Genomic DNA, 25,117 nt, shown 5'->3' on the forward strand with positions numbered 1-25,117 from the left:
GTGCATGCCTGTAATCCCAGCTACTCGGGAGGCTGAGGCAGGAGAATCTCTTGAACCTGGGAGGCAAAGGTTGTGGTAAGCCGGGATCGCGCTATTGCACTCCAGCCAGGGCAGGAAGAGTGAAACTCTATCTCAAAATAAATAAATACATACATAAAATTAGAAAAATATTTCTGTTTTGTAAAAAAAAATCTCCAGAAAGATTGATTCTCCCTTCATGCATGGTATCTGAAGCAGGAGGAGGTGCTGGTGAAAACAGACACCCTCTGATGATTTCAACAGTGGAGAAGCAGCAGGTAAGCATTTGCCAAACAGCCTTGTCCCAGCCAGTGCAGGTTCCACCTAATGCCCAAATCAACAAAAATCCCAGAGAGATCAACTGAAGCAAATTCAAAACAGAAAACAGAACTGGAATGCTTGGTTGACCTCAACTTTTCAAATGTTCAGATGGCTGCTAATTTATTCTCACATTCTCAAAAGAGACAAAAACTGAAAAAATAATCTACTGACTAGTGGTTTCCCTCTACAAGGCATGAAGACTTACCCAAATATTTTTTTCCTTATAAAAATGTAAGGAAAATATTGGTTTGCTTGGTTGGTTTGGCACTTCTTATAAGATACGTACTTTTTCATTGGGTGGTTCAGAAATACTTACGTGAATGGGAACTTGAAGTCATTAGGCTTGATACAGCGCACATAGTGAGGGGTAGTGGCATTGAGTGTCTCCATAAGCAGGTGCAGGGAGTTTCTGAACTGCATGAAAAAGTGCAGAAGAGGGTATCAAGGCTTTGTCCAAAGTCAAAGATGACGTAAAACAATGGGAAATTCCCTTCCTATGACACTGATGGAGAAAACTCTGCCACTTGTAAACTTGACCCATCTTCAGAAGAGGAGCTGCCACAAAACAAGAATGCTAGGGCTTTTGGTCAAAATTTGCCTAAATTCTACGATTTTCATGCTTACTCTGCTAAATATAGATTCCTATACTCCCACTCCTTTTCCCCACAGGAAGCTACAGAAACCTGTTATGAGCTTAGTCATATGTAACTAACAATATAACCTTGCTTTAAGGCTATTTAATCACATGAAGTGGGAATTTTGATGGAAGATACTGGAAAACGTAGCAGATGACTTAGAAGAGTATAGGTAATGAGTGAGAGAATGACAAAGGATAGGCAGAGAGGAGTTAAAATTAGGGAGCTAGGATCAGGACTGGAGGCTGTGGACCTGGGTCGGGCCCTGTTTCTGTCTACACCAGGCACAGGGTCCCATGCACAGGAGAGCAAGCTGAAGAGCGCTCAGCCTCCATTCAAAGCCCTACTCCCTGTTCAGGCACTAAGCATGTATGTAACATTTCCCACTCTCAGAGAACATAAGACATCAAAGAAAGGTGAGGGCCCTGTTCTGAAGGAGCTGACCGAGGCACTGTACAAATACAGAGACAAAACAAACAGAAAACTAAGCAAAGATGGGGTGGTCTGAGAGAGAAGATATGCACTAGAAGAATTAAGCTGTAGAGAAAATTATTTCGGGAAAGGCTTATGTAGAGTCACAGGTCTAAAACTGGGTGGAGAAGAGTTTTAATGGATGGTGTTGTATGATCTCACAGTGAAAGCTCTAGGCTCTCCTCACCTGAGGATCCCACCTGGGAGGCTGAAGAGGGAAGATCTGAGGTTTCAGATGAGCCAGAAAGGAAGGAGCACGGCAGCAGCAGCTCCTTGAACTCACCTGATGCCCCACTGTTTTCTTGTGTTCTTTGGCCATTTGGCCTGGTCTGCCTTTGGTGGGCTTTGCAGGAGTGCGTGTGAGGGGTGTGCGCCCTGAGGAGGTGGCTGAGGTTGGACTGATGGCCTTCTCATCATCTTGAAATAGTTCTGGTAGCATCTTAAACTAAGTCAGAAACAGTATAAGGAAATTACATTCTAAACCAAACTTGAACGCAAATCTTCACAAAAGAAATATTACAGAGATTCCCTTCCTTAAGTAATTACTGTCAGAGTCACACTCCAGCAAGAGTCAGTATCTGTGCTAAGAGCCAAGAATATGAGAGGACAGTGAGGTAAGTGCTATAAAAAAATAACATGGAAAAATGCAATAATTCTACAACCACGTCTGGGGGAAAGCAAAGTCAAAACTACTGCACCCAGACTTGAAAACCTAATCCACAGGAAACGACAAATCTAAACATATTAATGGGCTTGAACTATAATTATTTTACAAGAAAAACAGTAATTGAAAGTCTTATTACCTCAGTTCCACAAACCGTTTTAGCATCAGGTGGAGAAAAACACTAGTCCAAGTTTGCAAGTTATTTATCAAGTGTTTACTCACCTGCTTTATTTGTCTACCTACTAACTTAAGTGCTGAGCACTAACTCAAAAACATCACCAAAAATCTCAGCACGAAAGGGTCATAAACAAATTCTACAATATTAGAAGGTTTTAAAAGTTATGAATAATAATTTGTGGAAGATAATTTGGGTTACAGAAAAAAAAGTTTAAAACCCTACCCATATCTTGTACATTTGATATTTGTTTTCAGGATTTATAACTTCAACAAATAATTCCTGTAATCAATTTTGTGTTTTTTCAGGTTAGCAATGTGAAAGACTATTAAAAGATCTGGTACTCAATAAGTAGGTAGATGATATTAGTCAATATGGTTGGGAGAAATTTTATGGAAAAAAAGAGACTTCAAATAAATCCAAAGTAACATCTTGATGTATGTACATATCTTTACAACAGTGCCACATCCCATATAAATAAAACCAATTCTTCTAATTAGTCAAGCTGTATTTGCAACTACAATTATTTATCTATTAACCTTAATACAACCTATTTAATCTTCATAACAATTCCATAAATTAGATGCTATCATGATTCTATTTTATAGACGAGAGATCTGAGGCATAAACTCAGTAGATGAACTGTGCTTCCCCTTATTAATCAGCTATACAGAAAGTAGAGGGTTAAAACTCATTTTAATGGTATTTGGTAGAACTGAAATTAAGTGGTATTTAGTCAAGTTGCAATTTATTTATATGCTTCCTGATATTAGATGTGGCCACAGAAGATTTCTTTATGGTGGAAAAATATCAAATAAGGCATCTTCTGATAAGTTTATAATTCCATATATATATATATATTTTTTTTTAATTCCTTTTCAAGTTGTAAGCTAGAGGCTGCAGGAAAAAAAAGACAAAACACATAAATACACAAACATACTCCACACTGTATTACCACAAAAATAATTCTACTCAAAACATATAACACAGATATTAATCTTCTAAAATTAGTACTTCCAAGAGAACACATTTACACTATGTGATACTGGCTTCTATCAGATGCAGTGAAATTATGAAGTTCATACTCCTAGATTGGATTTCAGCAAAGACCAGGAGCAGAGGAAGCCTCCAAGCTATGTTAGGTAAATCACACACTGTCCCCACTTCAATGGAAACAATGTTACACAGACTGGCAATCACTACAAATGATTTGTCAGAATGCATACCCACCTTATGATGACTAAGGACTCCAAAGCCAATTAGAAAACTAAATCAGAATAAAGATAACTGATCAAGGATGCCTCAAGAATGAGAACTTGGCCAGGTGTGGTGGCTCACACCTGTAATCCCAGCACTTTGGGAGGCCGAGGTGGGTGGATCCCTTGAGACCAGGAGTTCAAGACCAGCCTGGACAACACGGTGAAACCCCATCTCAACAAAAAATTAGCCAGGCATGGTGGCATGCACCTGTAGTCTCAGCTACTTGGGAGGCTGATGTGGAAGGATCACCTGAGCCAGGGAGGTCGAGGCTGCAGTGAGCCCTATGATCATCACATCACTGCACTCTAGCCTGGGTGACAGTGAGACACTGTCTCAAAACAACAACAACAACAAGAATCAGATGAAAACCTGTGAATGTTCTGTTTCAGCTAAATTCCTTTGACAAAGTAATAAAACTAGAATTTTATCATTATTTATAAATCAAAAAAAAAAATCAAACCAATAAAGATCTTTAACTGAATAATACTTAGAGACTGGCATTGTGGGAATTTTCTCTTACATATCAGTCCTGTAAACTATAAACAATTAATGCCCTGTTAGACACTTTAACTCTTTTTTTTTTTTTTTTTGGAGACAGAGTCTCGCTGTCTCCCAGGCTGGAGTACTGGAGTACAGTGGCACAATTACAGCTCACTGCAGCCTCAACCTCCCAGGCTCAAGTAATCCTCCCACTCAGCTTCCCAAGTAGCTGAAACTATAGCCATGCACCACCATGCCCAGCTAATTTTTGTATTTTTTTTGTAGAGATCATAGTTCTTACTATCTGGAATATTCTTTTCCCTCTAGAAAGCAGGGTCTCTAGTACCTATGGCTAAGAAAAATAATTTCAAAGGGCTTTGGGCCACACCTGGAACTGCACTTAGTGATGATCCAGAGATCAGTCTCCATCTGGAGGGAGTGCGTAAGGCCATGTTTCTAGTGCCTCCCTTCAAACTGACAGGGCAGAAAGACTGTTTTCTCTCATGGCCTCTCACCGAGGCACAACAGAGTCTAGAACCACTGTGGAGGCAACAATTTCACACAAAACTAAAAGAAACATCGCACAGGAGTTAAAAGCACAGACTCAGCAAGACAGCCTGGATTTTAATTTGGCTTGAAAACTCACTAGCCATGAAGACTCTGTGTCTCAGGTGCCTCATCCATAAAATAAGAGTCATTAGATGAGTTAGCATTTTTAATACATTTAGAACAGGACCTGACATGCAGCCAAACTACTTTGACTAACATACTAAGTGTTATATATTTGGTAAATTAAAAACTGAAAATGATTTTTGTTTAAAAAAATCATTTTTACTGTTAACAAGCTAATGCTTTGAATACATCCTGGATTAGAGTAAGCCTATCCATAGTTACCTTGCTTGATTTAAGAACTTTAATTTGTTCTTCAAAAACAGTGTCTTTATTCTTTTCGAGAAATCCTTCACACTGGTATTCCACCTGAAAACACATGGAAAAATCTCCTTAACTAATAAAACTTTTGAATAGATATTATAATCATCAATAAGAATATTTATTAGTCTCAGGCTATATGATCACCTCTTAGCAAACTGGTATTATCAGTCTTTTCTAAGAAACCAAGGCCATTCCTGGTAAGAAGTATGTTAACTCTAGAGTAAAACTCCTCAAATATTGTTTTTCCTAGGAAACAATGGTAGTGCTGATTGTGATCTAAAAGATCCTCTCAGTGGGTGACCAGATTCATAAGTAGATCCTCTTCTCCCATGCTGGCCAGAGAGCTCTTCCAAGGCTGACTCCTTGTATCTCCTTCCAACCTAGGTTACCATCAAGCAGGTGTGTTTCCTCTTAGAAGACATTACAGCAGGAGTGAGAATCAGAAGGAACAAATGAGTGTCTGATGGGGACAGAGGTGAAAAGCTGCTGATGGATGAAAGTGAAGGCTGGGGAAATATTGTATGATTTGGTAAAGCGGGACTACTTGAGAATGGACTATTTCTTTTCCAAAACTCCAGCAACTTCAGTTGTCTGCCACTCAAGGGGGTCAAAGCTTGCATGACGAAACCTTTAGGTGGCCCTAGGGTCATCTCAAGGCTTCTAGATGGAATTAGGGCAGAATTAGAAAGTCCTCAATCCCTAAAGACCCTGTGAAACTTACCCCAAAGCCTACATCACAATCTCCTTGAAATACAAATTACTCTCATTGCTTGTGATTTGCTAAGTACACTATAGAACTTGTGAAGCAGTAAGACAGTATGCCTTATTAGAAGGGACCCAGCGAATCAATCGCAGAGGGTGACGGAAGTCCACAATTGCTATTCTGAAACCCCTGAGATCAGCTATGCTTCAGGACTCAGAATTTTTCAGGCATTTAGAGATGTAGTATGTACATACACCATTTTTTCATATTTCCAGCAGATTGGAAGGCAATGATCTACAACAAAACATATTCATATTTCTATAGTGAAATATGAATATTTCCAGCCTAACTGGGATAAAGACAGACTATAAATAATCTCATGTTAATTCAGATCAGGGATCAGGTTTAGCTAAGAGTTATAAAAAAAAACAAAAACAGTTTACAGAGATTCCTGGATTTCAGAATTATAGACCCATACTTATTTCACAAATAACTCAATTTAGGTTAAAGGAAGAGAAAACCAATATGTCAACACTAAAGATTGCTGTCCCTTGAGCCCTAAAGAATGCAAACATCAGCAAAAGAAAAAAAAAGATACCTCCTGACTATTGATTTTTTTCCACATTTAAGAATTCAAAAAGAAAAAATGATATAGAGCTTCCTTACTTTGTCAGCAAAATGTTGGATGATGAAAGCTTTGTTTGATAGACGAGGCTTTTCAAAGAGTGCACATTTGTTCAAATGTGTGTTGTACAATTTTTGGGCCCAGGTGTCATCTGTGCCTTTAGGCATCTATATTCATGGGAAAAAGGAAAAAAGAAAACAAGGTAAATACTGTGATTCTTCTAATGCATCAGCTGTCAAAAGATCTTTTTTTTTTTTTTGGCTTTACCTATGAACTTTTACAATTCAGTTTAGGAGTTCATTCCTTCCACATTTCATTGTAAGAGGCCAACAACTAATTACTAATGAACAGTACGACTGAGACCTTCTCATGGGCAAAACAGCCCAATCTTTGGGCAGTTTAATCTGCCTATATGAAAAATCATCAAATAAATTTGTTGTTGTTATTGTTGTTTTTTAAACAAAAGCTGGCCAGGCATGGTGGCTCACGCCTGTAATCTCAGCACTTTGGGAAGCCAAGGGAGGTGGATCACCTGAGGTCAGGAGTTCGAGACCAGCCTGACCAGAATGGAGAAACCCCGTCTCTACTAAAAATAAAAAAAATTAGCCAGGTGAGGTGGCGGGCATCTGTAATCCCAGCTACTCAGGAGACTGAGGCAGGAGAATCCCTTGAACCCGGGAGGTGGATGTTGCAGTGAGCAGAAGTCACACCATTACACTCCAGCCTGGGCGACAAAAGCGAAATTCCGTCTAAAAAAAAAAAAAAAAAAGCCTCCCAAGTTAAAGTTGAAATATCAGGGCTATTATGTATGTTTTTAAAATTCTGTTAAACAGAAAGACAAACATCACATGTTCTCATTTATTTGTGGGATCTAAAAATTAAAGCAATTGAACCCATGAAGATAAAGAATAGAAAGATGGTTACCAGAGGCTGGGAAGGGTAGCAGGAGGTTGTGGGGAGTGAAAATGGGGGATGGTTAATAGGTACCAAAAAATTAGAACGAATAAGCCCTAGTATTTGATAATAATTTAATTATACATTTAAGAATAAGAGTATAATTGGATTGTTTCTAACAGAAAAGATAAATGCTTGAGGAGATGGATACCCAATTTTCCATGATGTGATTATTATACATTGCATGCCTATACCAAAATCTTATGTACCCCCATAAACATATACACCAACTAGGTACAAAAATTAAAAATTAAATTAGAAAAATTCTGCCAAATAAAGAAAACATCTGTACACAGTGAAACATTTCTATCATTCAGAAAGATAGAAAATGGAGAGTAGTCTCCTCTTGCCACTTCCTCCAACTTAATTATTTCTTCCTCTCTTTTTTTTTTTTTTTGAGACAGGGTTTCACTCTTGTTGCCCAGGCTGGAGTGCAACGGCACAATCTCGGCTCACCGCAACCTCTGCCTCCCAGGCTCAAGTGATTATCCTGCCTCAGTCTCCCGAGTAGCTGGGACTATAGGCGCATACCACCATGCCCGGCTAATTTTTTGTATTTTTTTGTAGACGGGGTTTCACCATATTGCCCAGGCTGGTCTCAAACTCCTGAACTCAAATATCCACCCACCTCAGCCTCTCAAAGTGCTGGGATTACAGATGTGGGCCCACCATGCCCAGCCTTCTTAACTCTCTTTGAAGGCATATATGTGAATAGGATAATTCTACACACTCCTTGCATTTTTTTCAGCTTTGCGACAATAGTATTCTCTGCATTATTTATGGCTACTAGGTTGTTACTGATTTTTTTGTTATTACTATGACAACTGCCAGTTTCCTTCTTATATGTATATACCTTGGATACTTTTGCAGGTATAATCAAAGGTAGAATTCCCAGCAGTTCCATGCCTGGGTCAAGGGTATGTAGTTAAAATTATGATAAATGTTGTCAAATATCCTATAAAGTATGTTGAATGAATTCATGCTTTTCATCATGAGTATATATGCAATATTCATTTAGTATTATCAAATGAAAGTTATCAAGTTTAAATTTGCCTACTGGATGGGTAAAGAGCGGTGTACCATTTTTGCTTTGGTTTGCATTTTTTAAAATCTCAAGTGAGGCTGAGAACCTTTTTCATCACATGCATCCTTAATGTTGTAGGAAGTCTGGATACTTAGGAGGGTACACCTTTGCTAAACTGTAACTTACTGCATATAAACTAAAGAGAAATAAAGCGAAAGAATAGGTTTGCCTATGATCACTCGGTGGTAAAGCTGGGGATCTAATGCTTCTTTCCAACATGCTGCATCTTTAAATATTAAAGATACAACTCTATCCCTCTCAAATATGCCAGTAATAAGGGACAACTAGTTAGTTTTACAATTATAACTATTTAGAACTGTTATTCAAAATATCTTCTGCACAGTTTCTTGCATTTCTTTAAATTCTATTGCTGAACAAAAAGTACTAAATATGAACAAATTAATAATAAAAGTGGCTAAAATTGTTAGAATCTAATGTCAATTTTTCATGTAATTTAGAATCAGCTGAAAAGAGGAGAGAAATTCTCCTAGTTTCACTTGTAATTAGAACCCTTGGGGTCTAGTGTCCCTTTGGAATGAAAGCATAACCCCCTACTTGTCACCACAACGGCATTCCATGATATACTAATGAATCTCTCCTTGAACCCACTTATCTTCTGACCTTGATACATCTATTTTGATAAACCAAGTACCCCAGGAAATCATACTTACCTTGCATTCCTCATCCAGTAAATCTAGAATGCCTAGTTTCGATTCTATAAGATTAATACAAGGCTGATTATCATAAAAATCTATGAGTGTCCATGGAATTTGTTCCTTCATATATTCTTCTTGCTCCAATTTGAAGACATGCTGAAATGAAAAAGAAAAAAAGCAGTCATTACTGGATCATCGTAACAAAGAATGTAGTCAAGATGATACCAACATAATTTGAGATAATCTGTGGCTTTCAACAACAACAACCTCATAGAAGAAGCATGATTTACACACAGAGAAAGCAAATAAAACAACAGGAAAACCTCAGCTACGTAGGATTCTTGGTGAACAAGTAAATCTAGGTATATAAATATTTTAAATAGCTGATCAATGTAGCAATCTTTGTGATCTTTTGATTATGTATATTTTCAAAACTGCACTATGTACTTTTGGCTTCTTAAGTTATCGTACAGTGCTGCTAACAATATGGGACAAAGGAATGCCTTAGCTGGCATTTAACAACTATGTTGATGCCCTCCAGGCTACTGAACCATGCTGGGCAATGCTTTCAGCATAACAAAGTACTTCTCCTAAGGGACTGTGGTGCTGAAGTTCACATGGCTCAGAATTAATGACTGGTCTTTCTCGTGACTGCCCTGATTATCTGTGATAGCCATGGAGTCTACGACTCACTTTTCTGGCTTCCACATTAAATTCTGTTAGCAACTGCAACTACTAGTCCATTGCTATTTCTGATGAAGGCTTCAGCCACTGTCCTCACCATTGCTTCTCATCTCCATTCACACAAAAATATGTATTAACTGTCTACTACGTGCCAGTCACTGCACATGGGCAACAACACAGATGTGTATGCTGCCCTCATGGAGCTTGGAGACAAGTGGGAGAAGCGGACAGAAACCAAATAACCGTAAGGAATATAATCCCAAGCTGTAGTAATATTACAAAGGAAAATAACGTGAACTATAAGATCAAGAGTTCTCACCTAGTTTGGACACGGGCTGGTCAGGGTAGGCTTCCCTGAGGAGGGCTGTGTGATCTAGTCTCTAAAGATGAATGGCAGCCAAGCTAGACCAGGTGGGAAGGGCAATCCAATCACTGCCACAGCTCCTGTTTCAGGCTGCTGCCCAGTCACTGCCCAGCCAATGCAGCTGACACCACCACTTCTAGTCTCTACAGATGCTAATGACTGCTACTCATTCTTAGGGAGTTTCTGCCTTCCTTTACTTATCTCTTTTGTCTCCTTTGGTTCTTTCACAAATCTTGCTATTTTTGTGGGTAGAAAAGACTTTTGTGATGATGATCAAACAACCCATATTTTCTAGGATCCCACGCCCTGTGAAACTTTTGTGCCACAAGATTTCCAATGCATACTCTCCTCATGTGTCTGGAACTTTCCCACTGTATTCTGTACTTATTGTAATGACACTCTTGGCTCATTTGCAGTGTTTTGTTGTTGTTTTTTTTTTTTTTAAGACAGAGTCTTGCTCTGTCACCCAGGCTGGACTGCAGTGGCACGATCTTGGCTCACTGCAACCTCCACCTCCCGGGTTCAAGCAATTCTCCTGATTCAGCCTCCTGAGTAGCTGGGACTACAGGCATGTGTCATCATGCCCGGCTAAATGTTTGTATTTTTAGTAGAGACGGGGTTTCACCGTGTTAGCCAGGACGATCTCGATCTCCTGACCTCATGATCCGCCTGCCTCGGCCTCCCAAAGTGCTGGAATTACAGGCGTGAGCCACCACGCCTGGCCTCATTTGCAGTGTTTACAGTCTAATGAGCTATTATAAGCTTTAACAAAAAACAGTCATCCGTATGAATATTTATGTCATGCTAATAAGAAAGCAAATTTCTTCTGTTCTTTTGATTAATGAGAAGGCAAATAGGGCACCATATGTCAGCAGGACACCCTGACTGATGGTACGAGTATCTTCCAAAACAATGTACTCTGTTTTTAAAAATTTCATTAATTTATATTATATTATATTCATTAATCGTCGGTTCTAAGTTCCATATAATAATATTGATAATAGAAACACTGCTCTAGACATTAAATAGAGCATATTTCTCACACACATCTCCATGTCTAGTTTGGAAAAGCTCCTGGGGTCTTTAAAATTTTGGATGCTCAACTGTCAAAGAATATGGGCATGAAGTTCAATATGGCAAGAGATTCTTGGTCAATATAGTAATGCCTTCAAACACTAAGCATGCCAACCACGGGGTTTCTCATGCTGACTGCCCCCACCTACATCCCCAGATGAGGTAACAGCCCTATGCAGTCAAGTTCTTTATACTGTGAGACCCCATGTTCCTAGTCACAGCTGACTAAACCAGTGTGGGTACGTGAGGGCAGTCTCCTGCTAGAGACCTCTGATGAAAAAATGAACAACGTTAATCAGATTCTCTCTCTCAGGTATTTGAACTGGGAAACAAGAAAATAATGAGGCAATTAGTAGTGGGAGTTGAAGCTGAAAGAAGCCAAAATGAATGGGAGACAAGCAAGTTAAGAGGACGAGAAGAGCATTCCAACCACTGCTGGATTCACAGGAAGTTTAAAGTGAGTGAGAAAGGAGAAAGCTTGAGGTGGAGATGTACACAGACTAGAAGGAAAGAACCTGACATGGGATAGGAAGCGGGGGCATAGCAGTTGTGCAGAATCGAAGATGCAGAATGTAAGGGGGTATGTGAAGAGAGAAGGAGAAACAGGTGGATAGAGACAGACAGCAGGAAAGAGGAGGAGACGCAAGAGACCAAAACACACATGCAGACAGGAGGCCCCTGAAAAACAGACAAACTAGCCAGTTCCTGAAGAGGCTGGCATTGCTTCCTTACATTCCAGTCACTCTGTGCGGAAACACAATGGGAAAGAGTGGAAGGCTGTGACATTAACTAAAGTATTAAGAAACTCAGGAACACCTTGAGAAACGATAATGCTCAGTTTAGTTTCTGGTAAGTTTTTATTAATGTTCTTTATGCAGAGATGCAAATCATATTAGTAGTCATCTTATTATGGAAATAGTCATAAGCCTAAGGTTTTAAGATCACTTCTACATTATTTCACTGTGGTAAGAAGCTTAATTTGCTAAACAAAGATGGTTCAAGTTTTTTTTTTTTTTTGAGACGGAGTCTCGCTCTGTCGCCCAGGCTGGAGTGCAGTGGCGCAGTCTCGGCTCACTGCAAGCTCCGCCTCCCAGGTTCACGCCATTCTCCTGCCTCAGCCTCTCCGAGTAGCTGGGACTACAGGCGCCCGCCACCACGCCCGGCTAATTTTTTGTATTTTTAGTAGAGACGAGGTTTCACCGTGGTCTCGATCTCCTGACCTCGTGATCCGCCCGCCTCGGCCTCCCAAAGTGCTGGGATTACAAGCGTGAGCCACCGCGCCCGGGCTCAAGTTTTTATCAAAGTATATGGAATATTTAATCAAACAGTCTAAAAGGTTTTATAATGACAAGCAGCAATTCCTTGTCCCATCTCTCCCCAACCCCAGTCTCGCTCCCTGGAGGCAACCATTTTTAATTCCCTTAGGTATTTCTTCTGATATTTACCTACATATTTCTAAAGAATATGCTTATCAGCTACCTTCTGATTTATCACTATGAAACATCTACTGATTTCGTTATGACACAAGCAAGGCTAAATTCACATACACCACCTCCTTCCCGCTCTTCCACTATTCTCCCTATATTACTATTTTTAGATCCTCTTTTGTTTTTTACCAAATTTGTAACTTGCAGTGTCTTTAAACATCTGGTTTTTGTGCATCAACTACAAACCATACCACTTGACCTCTCTCTTTACAAGATGAAGATTTATTAAGGGTGTCTTTCCTGCCCTTCACCTCTATCTTCTAATTCCTATGGGTATCTCATTTTAATATCCTCTTTCATCAACACTAAGAATCACTCCCACTCTTGCACTTAGAACTGTGCCTGGCACATTATGGACACTTTACATATTCCAACTCATTTAATCCACAAAACCACACACAGCGGGTACTATTATTATCTCCATTTTACAGATGAGGAAGCTAAGGCCCAGGGAGGTCAACTAACTTGCCCAAGGTCTCCTAGATAACTGACACAGCGTAGTATTCCAACTCACACAGTTCACCTCTGGGCTCTGTGTCCTTCACTATTACAATCTGCTGCCCCTGATTTTTAAGCATCTCTGAATCTCCCAACACCACGATACTCCTCTAAGATATTTAATATTACTACTTCACAAGAGCCACTCAAAATATTCCCATTGCCATTGTCTCAGTGAATGTCCCAGACTATTGAAAAGAGAATACGTAAAATTCTGCTTTTTAGTTCTGACATCTTGCTAATATAGCAAGTAAGCATTAGGATGGTCATAATTCCACATACAATAAACTTCAAAATAACATACTGAAAGATATCCTTGGGCTTAAAGCTTCATACTCCCAAGCAATTACCTAACACACTGCCTGCTTCTCTCAATCTATTTGTCCCAAATTTTCGTTATTATCAGACTGCAATCCAAGGATAACCTTGAATCCCACCTGGACCATAAAACATTTTTCTAATGTTGTACCATTCATTAATCGTCGGTTCTAAGTTCCATATAATAATTTTAATTCACAACTTCATTCCAGGGATAAGCTTTTAAACAAAGACTAGGAATTCAAGAGAATAATTTATAGCAGAATATTATTCAAGGAAGAACATTCTTACCATATTGAATTGTTGCTGTAGTTTTTCATTTGCATAATTTATGCAAAACTGTTCAAAACTATTTATCTCAAATGTTTCAAATCTGTAACCACAAAAATAGTATGAAAAGGGGAGAAAAGGAACAAAAAGCTTTTTAAAAATATTCAAAATATACACATTAGGAAGAAAGAAATGGGACATTCCCCAACATTGTAAAACTTTCTTTCCATATCAGTGAAGATAAAGATTTATAAGTCAGTAACAAGGAATATGTACCCAGCAGATGAGCATCAGCCATGCAGCAGAGAGGTTGTTTTTTTTTTTTTTTAAAGGCCCCAGCATGCAGAGGTGTTCAACACTATGAGGTTTTGAGGGCTCATTCACCCCCAAGTGGGGAACATCAGAATTATGATAAAGCCATTGCTCTTGTCAATATACTGACTCACGGTGTTATACACATATAGGAGGGAAATAGGATCAGAGATCCTACGGGTTCTTTTGAAAAAGAGAACCAGAGAATGAAAAATTAAGTATGAAACAGGCACAAATATGAAGGAAGGATTTTTAACAGCTAAAGACAGGTACCCAAATAACGCAAACTAGCAAATAAAATTAGATTTTTAGAATTTCAGTGATAATTTACCACATGAGCATCTGAAAACCAATTAAGTCTATGCACTAGCTAAGTATATTAGCTCCAGATTTGAACTATTTTTTTTGTTTTTGTTAAATTTTAAGCAACATGCAATTGCATCACCATCATCAAGGTATTCTTGAATTATCGTAGGCAAAGTTTCCCTTCTCTTTACCAGTAGGAAACAGAATCAAATGCCCACTTACAGTTACTAGATAAGTTCTAGAAAGAAATGTTCTCTGGCAGACCAATTAGCCAAATATACTCACCCGTAAATGTCTAGCACACCAATAAAAGAGTGCTGTTTGACAGCAGAATGGAGAGCCTGGTTGACATTATCTACAATCCAGTTAAAGAGCTTGGCATAGATGTGCTTGGCCAAAGCATCGCGGGCATTTGTGGCCTGCAGCTTGGAGATGGGCTTGATGTATGTCTCTGTGGCAGTAGCTAGCTTCCGATGGCAGAGCCAGTGACACATCTCCTCATAGTCCACACCCATGAGGTCACAGAAGATGCAAAGAGGTTCATGCTTGGGCTGCCAAAAGATAATGAGTTATTTCCTATGACCAGATAAATCAAATAAGAATCTCCTGGAAAATGATAACAAAGAGTTAACAAATAAAATCCAGCAATTTCTTTGTTATAACAAACACCAAGATCACTCAAAGATGATTAGTGATAATAATCACATTCATCCATTAAACTGGCATCTAGGCAGCATTTTGCAATCTCTTCTGGGGCTCACTTCAAAAATTCCCTCTTCCTTTGACTCTTCATAGTATTTGTTTGTACCTCTCTTAAAGCATCTTCATTCATTCAATAAAAAAAATTAGTCAGCTAGTCAACAATTATTTACTGAGTGCTACTATGCACCAGAAAACAAAAACAAACATGGTCCCTGCCCTCCTAGAACTTATAGTCACTCGAGGAAATGGATATTAATCAAATGATTGCTCCCTAAAACGAAAAATACCACAAAGACCAAGGACACTATGCCGAGTCCATGTGAGAGGAATATGCTCTATTTTGGAAGCAGGAGACAGTTGCCTTGAGAAAACGAAGGTGCTAACTGGGTGAAAGGGGGAGAAAAGGATTTTCCAAGCCAAGGAAACAGCTGGCAAAAACATTCTGTGGTAGGAAGGAAATCATCAATAGGAAGGATTGAAGCTGAATGAGGGAGAAAATGTGAGTTAAAATCACAGAAACAGAGGCTATACGCTAGCTGGTCTTTATCCTTGAAGCGATGGGAGGCCACTGAAGGGTTGTAAGCAGGTAACTTGATAGTTATTTGTGTGACTTTTTAGAATGACTTCCATGACTTACATATCCCTGTACCCCCTAGAATACCTTCTATGAGCCTTGCATGAGTAGATGTTTGATAAATACTTGTCTAATTTAATCCATGTTAGTACATTATATTTTTCAACATGTTCAATCACATGTATCAGTCGAATCTGACAACATTCCTGGGGCATAGGGAGGGTGAACATTGTCTCTGGTGGATAACTGAGGAAATAGGATCCAAGAGAACAAATAGCTTGTCAAAAATCAGCTGGCAATTGATGTCAGAGTTGGCATTAGAACCTGGGTCTCCTGACACCCTCATCTCTAGACTTTTCACACTCAAGCACCCCTTCCTTCTTTCATCCCCCTTTCTCCTAAGTAATCACTTTAGATACAAATCAGCACCACTGCCTGCTCAACTCCCTTAAATAAGCAGCCATATATATGTACGTATTTAGAATTAGGCATCATTTAAAAGTGGGTCAGGCCGGCCATGGTAGCTCATGCCTGTAATCCCAGCACTTTGGGAGGCTAAGGCAGGAGGATCACCTGAGGTCAGGAGTTTGAGACCAGCCTGGCCAATATGGTGAAACCCTGTCTCTACTAAAAATACAAAAATTAGCTGCTTGTAGTGGCAGACACCTGTAATCCCAGCTACTGGGGAGGCTGAGGCAAGAGAATTGCTTGAACCCAGGAGGTGGAGGTTGCAGTGAGCTGAGATAGTGCCACTGCACTCCAGCCTGGACAACAGAGCGAGACTCCATCTCAATTTTCTTAAAATTAAAAAAAAAAAAAAAGTGGGTCAGCACTCTGTAAACATAGTCTACTTGAATGTTGTTACCTTATTGTTCTATTACATCAAAATTGTTAACTGTTTGCTTTAAATTCTCCACAGCTTTACTCATTTTTGGACTTCACCTATCAATAATTAAGAGAAGTCAATAATCTTCCACTCTGATAGCAAATTTGTCTCTTCTTGTGGTTTCTGTTGATTTTTGCTATATATCTTTCGAGGCTATGTCATTAAGTATATAGAAGTTTAGCACTATTTCATATTCCTGGTGAATAAAATCTGTTCTCTTCAGAGATGGGATTTCATTCTGTTGCCCAGGCTAGAGTGTGGTGGTACAGTCGTATCTCACTGTAGCCTCAAACTCCTGGGCTCAAGAGATCCTCCTGCCTCAGTCTCCTAGGATTACAGGCATGCACGATGCACAGTGAATAAAATCTTTATCATTGCAAAGTCACTCTATTTCCCTCTAGCACTGCTTTTGGCCTCAAAGTCTATTTTGTTCAATACCCGCACAGTGCTGCCAGTTTTGTCCTAGCTAGCATGTCTTTTCTAAACTTTTTTTTTCAAACTTTCTGTATCTCTATATTTTAGGAATGCTTCTTTTAAAAGTATATACCTGAAACTTTTTTTTTTTCTTTTTTCTACTTGTATTTTAGTATCGGGGGTATGTGTGCAGCTTTGTGCACATGTACACAATAAAGGAATATTGTGTGATGCTGACATTTGGAGTATGAATGAATCTATCACCTAGGTAGTGTGCATAGCTGCCAATCGGTAGTTTTTTTCAACCATTACCCTCTCTTGTATTACCCTGTGTCTATTGTTCCCATTTATGACCATGTGCACCCAATGTTTAGCTCCCACTTATAAGTGAGAACATGTTGTATTTGGTTTTCTGTTTTTGCATAACTTAGGATAATGTTTTCTAGCTGCATCCATGTTGCTGCAAAGGGCATGATTTCATTCTTTTTTATGACTGGGTAGTATTCCATGGTTATATCTGAATTTTTTTAACCAGTGTAACAATCTAAATCTTTTAGCTGGAGCATTTAGTCCATTTTTAATTATTTCTATCTTATTTTGTTCTTTTGGTTGTCCTGCTTTTCAACATTTGTTTTTCTCCCTCTTTCTTGCTATATTTTTTTCTTTTTTTTTTTTTTTCTTGAGATGGAGTCTCACTCTGTCGCTCAGGCTGGAGTGCAGTGGCGCAATCTCGGCTCACTGCAAGCTCCGCCTCCCGGGTTCACGCCATTCTCCTGCCTCAGCCTCTCCGAGTAGCTGGGACTACAGGCGCCCGCCACCACGCCCGGCTAATTTTTTTTTGTATTTTTAGTAGAGATGAGGTTTCACCGTGGTCTCGATCTCCTGACCTCGTGATCCGCCCGCCTCGGCCTCCCAAAGTGCTGGGATTACAAGCGTGAGCCACCGCGCCCGGCCGTTTTGATTTTTTTCAATCCATTTTCCTCTCTACTAGTTTGAAAGGTTTACTTTGTTACTATTTTGTTTTATAATTAACATAATGTAATTAAGTAACACTAACTCCAAACATCCCATTCCAATTTATCCTCTGTTATGCAATACTTTAGTTCTACCTTTTGTGTAGGGGGGCAGAGTAGGGGGCTGCAGATTCATTTTATATTTTAAACTTTTTATCTAATTTTAGATTAACAGAAAAGTTGCAAGAATAGCACAAAAAATTGCCTTCACTCAGATTCCCTAAATATTAACATTTTACCACATTCTCTTTTATCACTCTCTTACTCTTTTACACACCCACACACATATATATATACATTACTTTTTCAGAACCTTTTGAGAGTAAATTGCAAACACAATGCCCCTTTTATCTAAATATTTCAGTGTGCATTTCCTAAAAACCATGGACATTATCTTACATAAGTGTAGTATAATGAACAAAACAAGAAAATTAGCAATGATACAACCCTATTATATAACCTGCAGATCTAATTCAATCTTTGCCAGTTGGCCTAACAGTGCTGTCTACAAAAAATAATTAATTTTTATGGTCCAGGATTCAATACAGGATCATGCATTGAATTTAGTTATCATGTTTCATTAGTCTCCTTTAACAAGAACAGTTCTTCATTCTTCTTTGTCTTTTATGACCTTGACTTTTTGAAGACTCCTTCAGTTTGGGTCTCTATGATGTTACCTCATGATTAGATTTGCGCAGAAATACCAGAGAAGTGGTGTTGCACTCTGCTCAGTGTGTCATATCCAAAGCTATGTGATATCGATTGGCCCAAATATTGGTACTATCAATTGTGATCATTTGGTTAAGGGAATGTCTGCCAGGTTTCTTGACTGTAATGATAACTATCTTTCCCTTTGTAATTAATACATGTCTTGTGGGAATTCTATCTTTTACCAGATCAATATACTATTATTATTTTAATTAATCAAATTTTATCTACATTTTGCTAACTTCTTAGTTCATTTCTTCTTGCATCTTAGATCTTCTAACTGGGATCACTTTCCTTCTGCCTAAACTATATACTTTAATATTTAATATTTCCTTTAGTGAGGGCTCACTGGCGACAGCAGATTCTCATAAGCTTTTTTTTTTTGGAGACAGTCTCGCTCTATCCTCCAGGCTGGAGTGCAGTGGTGCGATCTCGGCTCACTGTAACCTCCGCCACCCAGGTTCAAGCAATTCTCATGCCTCAGCCTCCCACGTAGCTGGGATTATAGGTGTACGCATGAGATGCCCAGCTAATTTTTGTATTTTTAGTAGAGAGAGGGTTTTGCCATGTTTGCCAGGCTAGTCTCAAACTCTTAGCCTCAGGTGATCCACCCGCCTCAGCCTCCCAAAGTGCTGGGACTACAGGTGTGAGCTACCACGCCTGGCCGCTCATAAGTTTTTAATTGTCTGAAAATGCTTCCAATTTTAATTCATTCTAGAAAGACATTTTAACTGGATATATAATTCTAACTTAATAGTTTCCACTCTAAGCACACTGAAGATATTATTCCACGGTGTTCTGGCTTGTATAGCTGCAGCTGGGAAATGAGCTATCAGATTAATTGCTATTTCTTCAAGGGCAGTCTCTTAATCTCTCTGTTTCCTCTGTCTTTGATATCATTATGATGTGCTTAGGAGTAGATTTCTTTTTATTTATCCTAACTGGGATTTTCTGGACTTTCTGAATATGTGGGTTAGTCATTTTCACAAGTTCTAAAATTTTTTTAGTAATGATCTCTTGGAATATTATGTCTGCTTCATTCTCTCTCTTCTCTCCTTTATGAATTTTCATTAGATTAAAATTAGACATTATTACTCTATCCTTCTTCTCTCTTAACTACTGTTTCAAGTGCTCTATCTTTGGGTCCTATCTTGCATTTTGGACAATTTCTTCACATCTATCTTGTAGCTTATCAGTTTTCTCTTCAGTTGTGCCAAATATGCTGTTAATTTATTTTGGCATTCTTGGCAGGTATGACTCTGCTATCTGTCGTTTCTCCTAGCTCCTTCTATTTTGTTTCATTGGGGGACTTGTGATTTTTGACTGTGAGTCAATATTTCTTGTAACTTTTCTGATGGGACTCCACTGAGGCCTAGACTGAAGGTGGGTCCTCCAAAGTAGATTGGCAGTTGCTTCTGTCAGGCGCCTAGGCCACTACCAGCCCAGGATCAATTTAAGCTATATTTTCTGTATGTCGTTTTTTGAGACCTTCCAGGAACTATGAAATCGGTCTGGGAATGAATATATGTGAGAGTCAGTTTGTTGTTATAAATTTTTAGGGAGCTAGTTTTCTGCCTCTACTTGGCACCAAAGTGTGGGTCAGGTTAAGTTTTCTTTATACTCTTGGAGTGGGTGGTGGGCAAATTGATTACTAGCTCCCCACTTAGGGTCTCAGCTTTAGGCAGGAGTCTTTGTGTTCCCCTGTTTATATGGGTCCTGTGTTTAGTCTTTGTCTTCTGTAGCTTACTTGGCTATGAAACCCAAAGCTCAAGGTCACTGGGTTCAGCAAATGCCTTCAAGGTGGGGCAGAACTATCAAATAGAGATGTCTTACCAGTAACCTTTAAAGCTCATTTAAGGCCAGGCGCAGTGGCTCACGCCTGTAATCCCAGCACTTTGGGCGGCCAAGGCAGGCAGATCACCTGAGGTCAGGAGTTCGAGATCAGCCTGGCCAACATGGTGAAACCCTGTCTCTACTAAAAATACAAAAATTAGCCAGACATGGTGGCACACACCTGTAATCCCAGCTACTCGGGAGGCTGAGGCTGGAGAATAGCCTGAACCCGGGAGGTGGAGGTTGCAGTGAGCTGAGATCGCATCACTGCACTCTAGACCAGGCGACAGAGCGAGACTCTGTCTCAAAAAGAAAAAAAGAAAAAAACAAAACAAAACAAAAACTAATTTAATCTCCACCTACCCCAAATAGTGAAATTGTAGTAGTTATAGCTATCATCAAATCAACAAAGTTGACAAGCACTGGTTAGAAAATAAAAATCACAGAATTACAAGAACTGGATGGAAGGAACTTCTGGGAATTATAAGTACTATTCCTCCAAGATGATATTAATAACTTCTAGACATCTCAAATAGGAAAACAGTACACTCAAATTTTAGGTAAGACTCATAGTGAAGTGACATATGTGACATAACATTAGTCATGACTTTCTTGATTAGGAGAAGCTTGACATTTGGGGAAAGGTCACAAGGGCAAAGATGAAAGATAGTGATGCAGAAATCAATGAGTTCTTTTTAAAAAATCCAGTTTGTATACCAACATTTAGAGTAGTGTTATTCATAACAGCCAAAAGGTGAAACAACTCAAATATCAATCAATCAACCAGTGGATAAACAAAATATGGTATCTCCATATAATGGACTATTATTCAGCCGTAAAAAAGAATAAAGTATTGACACATGCTACAACATGGATGAATTTTGAAAGAAGCCAGTCACGAAAGACCATATATTATATGATTCCATTTATATGAAATGTCCAGAACAGGCAAATCTATAGAGGCAGAAAACAGATTTATGGTTGCTTAGGGGTAGGGAAATAGACACATAGGTAACAATAAGTAAAGGGTACTCGGTTTCTTTTTGAGGTCATGGAAATATTTTAAACTGACTGTGGTGATGGTTGCACATATCTGTGAATACACTAAAAGCCACTTAATGGTACACTTTAAATGAGTATATGTGAATTATATCTCAACAAAGCTCTTTTTTAAAAGACTAGCAATGTTTCATTAGAAGAAATCAGGGTTTAAATTAGAATCATCATTTTGCCTTTTACAAAACCACCATTAGGAAAAGAGGCTGGGGGAGGGGAGGAGAAATCATGCATCTAAAATTAGGACCCATGGCTTAGGAAAATTACACCTCAAATGTTCATAAAGAAAATCATGATGATCAGGCTTTCTGTAAACCAAACTGTCTGCCCATCTAGCTCTTGGCCCTTGGACTAATAAATAAGTTACAGGGCTGGATGCGGTGGCTCACACTTCACATCTATAATCCCAGCACTTTGGGAGGCCAAGGTGGGTGGATCATCTGAGGTCACGAGTTCAAGACCAGCCTGGCCAACATGGCAAAACCCCATCTTTACTAAAAATACAAAATTAGCTGGGCATGGTGGTGTGCACCTGTAGTCCCAGCTATTCAGGAGGCTGAGGCAGAAGAATCGCCTGAACCCAGGAGGCGGAGGTTGCAGTGAGCCGAGATTGCATGCCTTTGCACTCCAGCCTGGGCGACAAGAGCGAAACTCCGTCTCAAAAAAAAAAGGTACAGAACAAGTTTTCTCTTCAAATCATAAAGTCATTTATTTTATATTATATCATGTCTCACACATCTAATATAGTATCAAAGTACTATATCCAGAAAAGACAAGAAACAGATTCTTTTCAGGCCGGTCACGGTGGCTCACGCCTGTAATCCCAGCACTTTGGGAGGCCGAGGCGAGCGAATCACGAGGTCAGGAGATCAAGACCATCCTGGCTAACACGGTGAAACCCCGTCTCTACTAAAAAATACAAAAAATTAGCCAGGTGTGGTGGCGGCTGCCTGTAGTCCCAGCTACTTGGGAGGCTGAGGCAGGAGAATGACGTGAACCCAGGAGGCGGAGCTTGCAGTGAGCCGAGATAGCACCACTGCACACTCCAGCCTGGGCGACAGAGCAAGACTCTGTCTCAAAAAAAAAAAAAAAAAAAGAAATAGATTCTTTTCTTACAGGAGTAGAGAATCTGTTATTACACAAGAGGCTATAGATCCAGAGAAAAAAGGCAACTAAGTGAGTTGAATAAACACCATTTAAATTAAGGCCTTAATTAAGAATACCACAATGAATAGCATGGCTCTATCCACAAGGACTTCAGTCCTAGTGGGTAAAGGCAAGCAAGAGAGACCTTTATAGAACAATGTGATTTGAGCTACAATAAAGGAAAGCAGAAGGGTGAGTGTGTATCTAAGAAGAGATGCTAGAGATCAGCCTGTGAGAAGTGAGCAAGAGCTGGTTAGGGAAGAAGAGCAATGTACGTACCCCAGCAGGGAGAATCTGAGCAAAGCCAGGAGAGAGCAACAGCCTGGCATGGAAATGGCTGGATGTAGAGTGTGAGAAGCAATGAGAAAGAAGCTCAATAGGAAGTCAGGGGTCAGTCATGAAGGCCCTTTCATGTCATGTCATGCCAAGTAAAGTGTTGGGTCTGCTTCTGAAGGCAGTGGGGAGTCCTGAAACATTTCAGTAAGGACATGATATGATCCCTAATAGCTTTAACTTCCATGAGTTTCTGAACTTGTGGGGCCGCATCTGCATCATAGTCACTAATCTCATCTATCCAACCCTCTCTCTTTCTGTCTCTCTCTCTCTGTCATACACACACACACACAAAATCACTATGCACCAGAGATTAGCATATTTCTTTATTCTCAGTTTGAGATTCTCCTTTGGATAATATATGTCTTTGATAATTATATTTCTGATAATATTGATAGAGAGACTTAAACTATATTGCTTCTTTAAACAATCTACAAATCTAAAACACAATTCAACTGCCATCCCACTAAAGCTTATTCTGAACTTACAGGTATTGTGCAGCTGTCTGCATCTCGGGATGTAAATCCAACATTGCCTAAGTGAAGGATGCCAGCAAGTATTCGGAAAATTCCCATTTGATGAGATTCACTAATTCCTGAAACAAGAGAGTGAATGAACAAGTGATTAATTTCAGAATAGAAACTAAACAATTACAGCAGACAATTTTAAGCCTATTGTTAATTCCCGAATATTGCCAAATGTTGTGCATATTATAACGTGTCATAGCTAACAACACTTTCACCTTTGTTGACATTAACACATTAGGCAGTTTAGCATCATGGATGGATAACATGGCTCCTAACTGTGGCTGATCTGGCTTGAGAACTGGCTCTGCTACAGACCTATCATCTCAAATGGACAGGTAACTTCAGTATTCTATGCTTCCATTTTCTCATTTGAGATATGAAAATAATAGTGACTACTTCAAAGTATGTGAAGATTAAATGAGATTAAATGCACATAGCATACTTAATACACGACATGACACACAGTAAGTGCTAAACAAACTATTGTCATCATTGTCACACACTGGGTTTAAAATTAATCGTATTACCATTTCTATTTATCTCTGCTCCAGATACAGCCCAATAAAGCTGTTACTTCTTAAGGCTGTTTAAAAAGTAATTATTTAATTACTTCTTTAAACTACAGACCAAGTATAAGTCAAAGAGACACCAAGATTAGAAGCGTTTGGGCTGGTGCTATATCCCAGCCTGATGAGTATGTGTCCAAATACAGTATCAGAGCAGAACCTGAAGGATAAGGCAGGCTGAGAAAGCTGGACAGCTTTCAGCTTTTATCAGATCTGGCTTCATTTTTAAATAACATAAGAATCTCCAGAAAATTAGATATAATTACATGCAAATAGAAGCAGTGAAATTATTTCCAAATATGTAATCTTAGAAAGGATAATTCAGTAATGACCCTATAATTAATGTTTTTTACCATCTCCTGCATTATGGCTTTTTCTTTTTTGTTTTTCTGACACACAGTCTCACTCTGTCACCCAGGCTGGAGCGCAGTGGTGTGATCTCAGCTCACTGCAACCTCTGTATGGCTTTTTCAAATTCACAAATTTACTATTTACAAACAGATTTAGCCCGAGAAGAAATGCAGTGATTTTCAAACTTTTAATATGCATATGAATCACCAATAGATTTTGATAAAATGCAGATTATGTTTCAGTAGGTCTGAGACGGGATTCGGGATTCTGCATTTCTAGCAAGGCCCACAGTGGTCCTGGTCCACACTGTAATTAGCAGTGCTTTTAAATTAAGTTAACCCACCTGAGGGTACTACTCAAAATGCCATCATACGATTTTAGAGTTATCTATATTCTGAGGGTTTTTTTTCTTTAAGTTGTAGACGACAAGTTCTAAAGATTAATTTATTCACATGCAGGCCCAACATTTTTTAGATCCCCGAAACAAGATAGTGACATCTGAGCTGCTTCAGAAATGTTGGAACAGAAAAAAAAATGCTGGAATAAACTACATGTAATGTAATATTCTGTCATGATGCCAACTCAGCCACATTTCCCAGCCACAGAAAGATCCCCAAAACCAAACAAATAAACCAAAAGCTCCTACAAAATGCGAGCTTGTAGAGGAGCCCCTTTCACTTAGCTTCAGGTTTCAGATTTTTAAAAAATTTAAGCAA

The 25,117-nt window shown here is 39.1% G+C and overlaps 1 protein-coding gene and 1 long non-coding RNA gene across 4 annotated transcripts in view; one reads left to right on the forward strand and one right to left on the reverse strand.

Annotated features, from left to right (window-relative positions):
• The window catches only part of MYO5A (myosin VA), a 223,721-nt gene that overhangs the window by 71,242 nt on the left and 127,362 nt on the right, over positions 1-25,117 (reverse strand). For both annotated transcript variants that reach the window (XM_058427106.1, XM_032174208.2), the window contains exons 9-16: positions 23,446-23,552; positions 14,578-14,843; positions 13,696-13,777; positions 8,995-9,135; positions 6,327-6,452; positions 4,919-5,002; positions 1,729-1,890; positions 656-753 (exon numbers count right to left, since the gene is read on the reverse strand). In XM_058427106.1, coding sequence (XP_058283089.1) covers positions 656-753; positions 1,729-1,890; positions 4,919-5,002; positions 6,327-6,452; positions 8,995-9,135; positions 13,696-13,777; positions 14,578-14,843; positions 23,446-23,552 — 1,066 coding nt within the window. The remainder of the gene's footprint in view (positions 1-655; positions 754-1,728; positions 1,891-4,918; positions 5,003-6,326; positions 6,453-8,994; positions 9,136-13,695; positions 13,778-14,577; positions 14,844-23,445; positions 23,553-25,117) is intronic.
• On the forward strand, positions 1,853-23,620 carry LOC131381090 (uncharacterized). 2 transcript variants are annotated; one of them, XR_009209541.1, is made up of 5 exons: positions 1,853-2,059; positions 5,342-5,456; positions 9,131-9,341; positions 11,415-11,558; positions 23,448-23,620. It is a non-coding gene; the product is annotated as an uncharacterized LOC131381090 (long non-coding RNA). The 2 variants fall into 2 exon arrangements; XR_009209540.1 differs by lacking the exon at positions 23,448-23,620 and having other exon boundaries at positions 11,415-11,930.

Source organism: Hylobates moloch, unplaced genomic scaffold (assembly GCF_009828535.3).
Source record: "Hylobates moloch isolate HMO894 unplaced genomic scaffold, HMol_V3 SCAFFOLD_14, whole genome shotgun sequence".
In the NCBI taxonomy this organism is placed as follows: Eukaryota; Metazoa; Chordata; class Mammalia; order Primates; family Hylobatidae; genus Hylobates; species Hylobates moloch.